This window comes from Nematolebias whitei, chromosome 10 (genome assembly GCF_014905685.2).
Source record: "Nematolebias whitei isolate Nwh7 chromosome 10, NemWhi1, whole genome shotgun sequence".
Classification (NCBI taxonomy): Eukaryota; Metazoa; Chordata; class Actinopteri; order Cyprinodontiformes; family Rivulidae; genus Nematolebias; species Nematolebias whitei.
In genome coordinates, this window is record NC_056507.1 from 33,849,389 (window position 1) to 33,857,393 (window position 8,005).

The 8,005-nt window shown below is 45.3% G+C and overlaps 2 protein-coding genes across 2 annotated transcripts in view; one reads left to right on the top strand and one right to left on the bottom strand.

The window, feature by feature from the left end:
- LOC119416390 (cyclin-dependent kinase 17) overlaps positions 1-4,619 on the top strand; it is a 58,115-nt gene extending 53,496 nt beyond the window's left edge. The window contains exons 8-17 of the mRNA XM_037683627.1: positions 1,316-1,410; positions 1,572-1,634; positions 1,859-1,982; positions 2,277-2,397; positions 2,596-2,693; positions 2,859-2,964; positions 3,317-3,359; positions 3,514-3,604; positions 3,741-3,818; positions 4,315-4,619. Coding sequence (XP_037539555.1) covers positions 1,316-1,410; positions 1,572-1,634; positions 1,859-1,982; positions 2,277-2,397; positions 2,596-2,693; positions 2,859-2,964; positions 3,317-3,359; positions 3,514-3,604; positions 3,741-3,818; positions 4,315-4,352 — 857 coding nt within the window. The 3' untranslated portion in view covers positions 4,353-4,619. The remainder of the gene's footprint in view (positions 1-1,315; positions 1,411-1,571; positions 1,635-1,858; positions 1,983-2,276; positions 2,398-2,595; positions 2,694-2,858; positions 2,965-3,316; positions 3,360-3,513; positions 3,605-3,740; positions 3,819-4,314) is intronic.
- Positions 4,620-5,635: 1,016 nt separating this feature from the next.
- LOC119415824 (ETS domain-containing protein Elk-3) overlaps positions 5,636-8,005 on the bottom strand; it is a 14,845-nt gene continuing 12,475 nt past the window's right edge. The window contains exon 5 of the mRNA XM_037682997.1: positions 5,636-7,747. Within this exon, the coding sequence (XP_037538925.1) occupies positions 7,649-7,747 (99 nt within the window). The 3' untranslated portion in view covers positions 5,636-7,648. The remainder of the gene's footprint in view (positions 7,748-8,005) is intronic.

An 8,005-nucleotide genomic window follows, 5' to 3' on the forward strand; every position in this document is an offset into this window, starting at 1 on the left:
TTACCTGTTGAAGATAAGCTTATGAACAGGTAGTGTCTTACCTGTTGTAGATAAGCTTATGAACAGGTAGTGTCTTACCTGTTGCAGATAGCCCTTTGAGCAGCCTCAGTTTGGAGGAATAATTGAATTCTGACTGAATTAACAAGTTAACAGCAGAACTCTCTTTAAAGTAAAGACCAGCGTTACGTTCACAAGTGCTGAAACTGAGAAAACAGGAAGTTGTTGCTGTTTGGGTCAAACCTTGAAAATATCGTTATGCACTGGTGATCTGTCACACTTGGAGTGCGTGTTGTGAATGACTCTCAGCTACTACCACACCTAACTGTATTTCACTCTCTTTAAAATTGACTGAATTATATTCATTTTTGTGTTTTAACCTCAGTTGGCTGTGGCAGCCATCTTGAGTTGGGTTGACTCCAACTTGTTGTTCATCCGAAGATTATTTTCTGCAAATTTCATTACAATTGGTCCAGTGCTCCAAAAAAGTTTAATCTGGTCCTCTGGACATTCAAAAAAAAACAAAAAAACAAAACAAAGCAATAAAATATAGAAACGTTTCGTCTCTCATCCGAGAGACTTCCTCAGTCTGAGGAGCTGTATTCAGCTCAGTCTCTTAAATAGCACCTTCTCAGAGTGGATCAACCAGTTTGCTGCTGACAACCAAAACCAGCTGATCACATGGTCTTTCACAAAATGGCCTCCTTCTTTGTGAAAATAAATCGTCCATCATTAAACAGGGCTGGAGGCCTCCGGGTTCAACTGTCCCCCTCTTACAATGCTGTGATTGCTAGTATCACTCAGCCCTCTGTGAGTAGTAAACAGCCATCAGTGTGCTAATGATCCATTGTTAGGCTGATGGTCCTTCTTGAGCATGTGATCAGCTGGTTTTGGTTGTCAGCAGCAAACTGGTTGATCCACTCTGAGAAGGTGCTATTTAAGAGACTGAGCTGAAAACAGCACCTCAGACTGAGGAAGTCTCTCGGATGAGAGACGAAACGTTTCTATATTTTATTGCTTTTTTTTTTGTTTGTTTGTTTTTTAATGTCCAGAGGACCAGATTGAACTTTTTTGGATTTTTCTACCTGGATTATTGAGCATGCATCAGGATAATTGGTCCAGTGGTTCATGAGATATTTTGCTAACAGACTAATACAGATGGACTGTATATGAAAGGCAGCGGGCGATAGTCTGAGCGAGCTTCATCGCCTCGTTTAAGCTCATAATATCACACCGACACTAAAAGCTGCAATTTGTGATTTATTGGTTCAGAATGGGTGAACCAGTTTTTAATGTTTGTCATGTTTTTTGTTTCTAGTGTCTTTACTGAAGGACCTGAAGCACGCCAACATCGTGACGCTGCACGATATCGTCCACACGGACAAGTCGCTCACACTGGTGTTTGAATACCTGGTGAGGCTGGATGAACCTCTGCACTCACCTTGGTTCTGACTCGTCCTGGTCTTCTCTTCAGGGCTGCAAACATTTATGCATTTCACATTATTGTTATTGTTCATGACCTTCTGCAGAGGAGTGGTTGTTTGCTGCCTCTCTAACAACCTCCTTTTTTCTAGGACAAAGACCTTAAGCAGTACATGGACGACTGCGGGAACATCCTGAGCATGCACAATGTCAAGGTGAGCCTTCACAGCCAGCCTGCATCTGTCAGGACTTCTTGGCTGCTGAGACTGGTTCCAGCACTGTGCGCGCCCCCTGGTGGTGATTACTGATATCAGCCATATAATTTTTCCCAAAGTCTTTTTTATTTTTGGTACTGTCTGTTTGAAGAAGAGTTATAATTCAGTAAAGTTATTTAGATTGTTGAAATGCTCAGCCTTAATTTAAGTCTTTTTGTTTTTAGATATTTTTGTTCCAGATCCTGCGAGGCTTGGCCTACTGTCACAGACGGAAAGTTCTCCACAGAGACCTGAAGCCCCAGAACCTGCTCATCAATGACAGAGGGGAACTCAAACTGGCTGACTTTGGTAAAAATAAATAAATAAAAAGTTGGTGATTTGTTTGTTTGTTTGTTTGTTTGTTTTTGTGTATGTTTAAATTAATTGTCAGGGTTGAAGTGGCAGTTATCAATTCTGTAGTCAGTCGTGACACCAGTCTTAGAACATAAAAGTATAAAGAAAAAAATGTTGATATTTATTTACATTTTTGTTTACAAATCAACAATGTTGCAAAATACATATTTTACTAACACTGCCTGATGATTATGATCATGTTTGTTTGTTGGATCTTCCTGATTATTTCTCCACGTTTCTGCCCCCCAGGCCTGGCGAGGGCCAAGTCCGTACCGACTAAGACCTACTCTAACGAGGTGGTAACGCTCTGGTACCGACCTCCTGATGTGCTGCTGGGCTCCTCAGAGTACTCCACACAGATAGACATGTGGTGAGTGGGCCTCACTCTGCTGGGGGGGCGGTTTAACTGTTGCCAGCCTATGTTTGCACTGTGGAGGCACAACATAAAATGATCAGATACAGATCTACGGCTTTGATAGCCACATTATTTGAACACACGAGAGGTTAATTGGGTCAAACATCGCTGATCTCTTCATGACATTTCCCCCCTCCTGTCTGATTCTTTCAGGGGTGTTGGCTGTATATTCTTTGAGATGGCTGCTGGCAGGCCCCTGTTCCCCGGTTCCACAGTGGAGGACGAGCTGCACCTCATCTTCAGGCTGTTAGGTCAGTGCTGCCCCCTGCTGATGGACTTTAACCCTTTTAATACAAGCCTGGAGTCGTATTAAAGCTGGCATGTGGGCCCCCCTCCTCTTCACGGTGTTAAAAGCCCCTCCAGCTGACGCGATGAAGCCTGATTCTAAAAGAGTCCACTGAATGTCCCCCCCACAGGCACTCCCACAGAAGACAGCTGGCCTGGAATCTCCTCCATCGACGAGTTCAAGTCCTACAAGTTCCCCAAGTACAAAGCCCAGCCTCTGATTAACCACGCGCCCAGGTGAGACTGGACGTTTGTGATGGTTTTTACACTTTAACAAGCGATCACGCCCTTTTACGTTAACACGACCCGCTCGCCTTTCTTGATAGTTCACTAATCACTGGAGAAGAGAGTGAGCAAATATTCCCCCTGAGAGCCAGGTATAAAAACCAAGAGCTCGTGTGTTCAGCTTGTAGACATTAGTAGAGCTGTTTAGTTAGGAGTGTGCGCTCTCTGTCACTTCCTGTAAGGAAATCCTGTGGAATAGTTGACTACGTTTGGCTCAGTTTCCTTCCTTACACCCGCCAGCATCAGTGAGTCACCCCCACCTTACTGACCCCACTCTCTTCTCCCCTCTCCCTCCTCCCCGCAGGCTGGACAACGATGGAATCCCACTGCTCGCCTCGTTCCTCAAAGTGAGTTTTTCTAATCGAAATCGAGTACAGGGTTAGTTACAAATCTGTCTGACATGGCTGCGTTTTTTAAAATCAGTGCCGGCGAACACTTCCTGGCCCATTTATAATTAATCTGTAACAGCTGTGGGTTGCTTCCATTTGTCCTCATTTTCAGTACGAGTCGAAAAAGAGGATTTCTGCTGATGAAGCGATGAGGCATCCGTACTTCAGGAGCCTGGGGCCACGTGTGCAAACGCTGCCAGAGAGTGAGTAATCACTTAGTGATGCTGTAGTGCAGCTCGACCTGGAGGCTTCTTTTAAAACATCCTACAGAGAGGATCACTTCCAGCCTCTGACGCTCTCAGGTGACTCCTGTTAAACTCACTCGTCGTTTACTTTCAGACATGTCCATATTTACACTGAAGGAGATACAGATGCAGAAAGACCCCGGCTACCGGAACTCCTCGTACCCAGAATCAGGTGAGGACTGAAGGGAGGAGGAGGAGAAAGAGATCGGATATGAAACAACACATGCAGCAGGAGGTGAAGTTTGTTGTTTGTGCTGGCTGTGATGGTTTGGAGTAGACCAGCTGCACGTTGTTCAACTGGTGAAGCTGAAACTGCAGAACAAATTAACAACGTGCATTTCTTGAAGTGATGCTTGTTTCCCACCACCTTGCATGCCAAAGTTTCAGAGACGTCATGGAGTCGGTGCTTGGAGCTTGTGATGGGATGACTCTCAGCTACCACCACAACAAACTTTAGCTCATTATCCGTAAAACTAATTTGACACAATTGAACTTGTAAACTAAAACAACTGAAGACCCCTACAAATCAACCTGTGGGGTCGTACTTCCTGTTTACTCTGATGGTTCTGTCAGAGCTGTCGCTCCAAGTGTAGGTCCAGTATGTGGACACGAGTCATGTTTTATATGACAACAATAGTTGAAATGTGTCTTTGTCTGTTTTGAACCAGGCAACGGAAAGAGCAGAAGACAAAGCATGCTGTTTTAAAATTTCTGGACTGGACTTTTTGTAATGGGAAGGATCTCCACGCGATGGATCAGTGCCCAGAGATGGATGTCAGGGTTGAACATTGTCGTCATCGCTCCTCCTCCTCCACGGCCAACTCCTGGGGGAGACGCGTCCGCAGCACGACCCTTCCTCACCTCCGCCCGGGTCCGTTTGTGAACCCGGCTCCAATAAGAGACCTTTATATTCTGTACATCTATATTTATTGAAACATTTGCTGCTAAATCCAACTACTGTCTAGAATTCTAACGGGCTCAGTCACTTTAATGAATACATGCCATGTGTATAGATTTTTAAGATTTATTTTTTCCTTTTTATTAATATTTACCTCCACTTCAATGCTCCTCGGTGTGCGCGGCTCGCAGACGGAGAGATTTTTCTGTAGCGGTTCGGAGGTGTTCGATGTCTCTGTTGCCACGGTGCTGCACTCAGCGGCGCAAATCATTTGTGACCACGTGCTCTCAAGGGTCGAGACATAAACCAGATCGCTTTCATCCCGATTGAAAGCTGAACACGAGAGCGGAGCTGCTTTTTCAAGTTTCATCCGGAGAGAAACGGGACTCGTTTGCTTTGGATGCTGGCGTATCGTTCCAGGACGCCACGACTCACAAGCAGCAGAGGAAAGGGCAACGTAGAATTAGTACTAGGAGCATCACTGGTAGAAGTTCTCAATATTAACACGTCATCGTTACCTGTGAGACGCAGTCTCTAATAATCCAGGTGTGCAGTGTGAGTTCCCAGAGTTGGATCTGCATCGCTGCCTTCGTGTTTTGCTGATATTTCTCCAGCGTGCTGTTCCCGTTTCAGTCCAGTGTTCCCGTGGACCCTTTCCCTCCGTCGTGCTGCATGCAGTGAAGCTCCAGTCCTGCCCCCGCTGAGCCGGATCAGTTTATTTAACAGTGTTATGTTTTTTTTTGTATCATTCTTTGTGAATAATTCTTCTGGGTGTAGGATTTTTGTTGCAAACGACCCTCTCATCTTTTATGTCTCCCCCCCCCCCCCAGAGTAAACACAATAAATTCAAAAAGTTTGAACCAAAACTGCAGTTTGTCTTTAATATAAAATTGTTTTTGCCCCCACTGTGCAAAATGTTTGTATGAAACTCTGCATTTGAGCATTCAATGCTTTCTTTATTGAAAATTACACTTTTTTTTTTACAATACAAATACAAAAAAAAAACTCATACAGGATACAAACTGTATGCCAAGTCCAGTATAAAAAAGTAGATAACAGGAAACAGGTTTTTAATTGATGTGAAATCTCGTCTTCATTTAAAGTAATAAAGTAAAAAATAGGACAATAAGGCACAGCTGGTACTACCTGTGAAGCATAGTGCATACACTACATACAAACCACGAGTCCTTTCACGCTGTGATTACCTTTAAAAACACGACTTTACAAGAATAAAATGACGAAGCTCTGCATAGAGTCAGACACGTTAAAACAATTCAGGTTTTTGTTAAAGTGAGCTCCTGTGAAACGGACATGAACAGGCAATATCTTACCTGTTGTAGATGGCTCTTTGGGCGACCTCAGTTTGGAGAAATGGTTAATTTTTGGCTGGAGGGATGAGCTAATGGCTAGTCAGAGCAGGGCCAAGACCAAAGTGGATCGCTTCTTAAAACTTCAACCCCCAAAACATTCACAGGAGGACATGCAAACACTTTCATTTTGTGAATCTTTACATTGCCTCCAACTTTCCATCGTGGTTATTTGTAAGCAGCGATAGCAGCAGCTAGCAAGCTGTAGCACTTCCTGCCTGGGACATTTGAGGAGCTCCAGAATACTCATGTAAAGGGAACGTGACATCAATGGAAGGCCTCGTAAAACGGCGTTTGAATAATCGGGACCGGAGCGACCCACTGTGGCCCTGCTCTGACTAGCCGTTAGCTCGTCAGTGGGGTCAGAGTTCAACTCTGCCCGTGTGCTTCCATCGGGTGACAGTGAACCTTTTTAACCTTTCAGCCGTGGCGTCTTGTTTCCAAGACGAGCTGCTGAGGTTTTGTAGCTGGTCAGAGCAGCTGCACACAAGACCCTTTCAGAAAACGGACGCTGAGCCCAGTCAGTCCTTACGCTGCCTCGAAGTGTTCTGAACTCCCTCGTGGAGCTGGACACGTCCTGCACAGACGTGAGCGTCTGAAACAAACGAGACACGGAGCACGAACTACACATTAAACATGTCGGACGTTTCCCTCGGGTTCCCTCGAACACGATGAATCAACTCTGTTTAGCTGTTCGTGGTTAACGTTTTGTTTGTCAACTGAACGCTGAGTTTCTGTGTCAACGTCGATCTTGGGTGGTGGACCTCAGCAGACGGTTAAAGATTATGAAGCTTGCGTCACAGCAGGTTAGCCGCAGAAAGCATGAACGCACACGTTTCAGCTTCAGGTCCTGGTTCGACGGGTTCTGAAGGTGCCGACAGAGGAAGCTGCCTCAGTTCTCTCATTTCTAACCAACTGGAGGGACTGGGTGCTCCAGGGGTTTCAGCTTTCTTTTAGTCCGGTTCCAGAGTGAACCAGGACGTGTCACCCTTTTATGCCAACAGCCAAAGACGGTCTTTTGGAAACTATGATGTCGTAGTCTCACCTCTAAAATGACCGGAAATCTTGTGCTTATTATTTTGCACCTAACGTGCACACTTCGTGCACATGCTCCACACCATGTTCCTTGTTTTTGGTGGTTTTCGCAGCACCACAGTTGGCCTGGTTACTACAGTGTTTTGGGTTGTTTTCTAGGTTTAAGAGGATGTTTTTAGAAACGGTGGATAAACTGCACTCCCCTGTGAACTGGACCTTAAAGTTCCAGGTAGGTTCAGACTCTCTGCCAGGGCTGGTTCTGTTGGTGACCATCGACCCTGGTGATCCGTTTGGCCCTGGTTCCTGCAGTGAAATCAGAAGAGGTAGACTCCAAACTGAGGTCACTCTATGACAGGTAAGACAGTAACTGTTTGAACCATTCAGTAGAACCCTAGTTTAAAATAGTTGACCTTTCACTTTAAGCTTTACAGCGAGAACACATCTGCCAGCTGTGGACAGGACCGTGTGAAGAGTGCTGTTGTCACAGATGCCTCTCAGACATCGTGCTGTATGGCTTTTTACCAAGTGCTGTGAATATGGAGCAACTGAAGTGCAAAAGAATAAAAACAAAATGAGGTCAAGTCTCTTGATTCAACAAGGTGAGCACGGCTGAACATGACGATGATGATGACGATGATGATGATGACGATAAACTTTCAGCTGGAGATCAACGATCCTTTAGGTCTTCCCACAGATCCTGAATCAGGATTTGTGGGTGGTGGGGGACAGGAGCAGAGGGGAGGGTGTTCCTTCCAGGTTTGGGAGGGGGACAGGCATGTGTCCGTTGATTAGGCTGGGGAACTGTGGAGGGAGAGGGAGAGAGAGAGAGAGAGAGGGGTGAGGAACTGCAGCATTGTCACTGCTTCAACTTCCTGTTTTTAATTCATTGTGTCTCTTCCTTCCTGCTCATCTAAACCTACAACTCTACAGCAGTGGTGGGTGTGTGTGTGTGTGTGTGTGTGTGCTTAAAGGACCTGCAGCAGAGTGTGTGTGTGTGTGTGTGTGTGTGTGTGTGTGTGTGCTTAAAGGACCTGCAGCAGTGTGTGTGTGTGCTTAAAG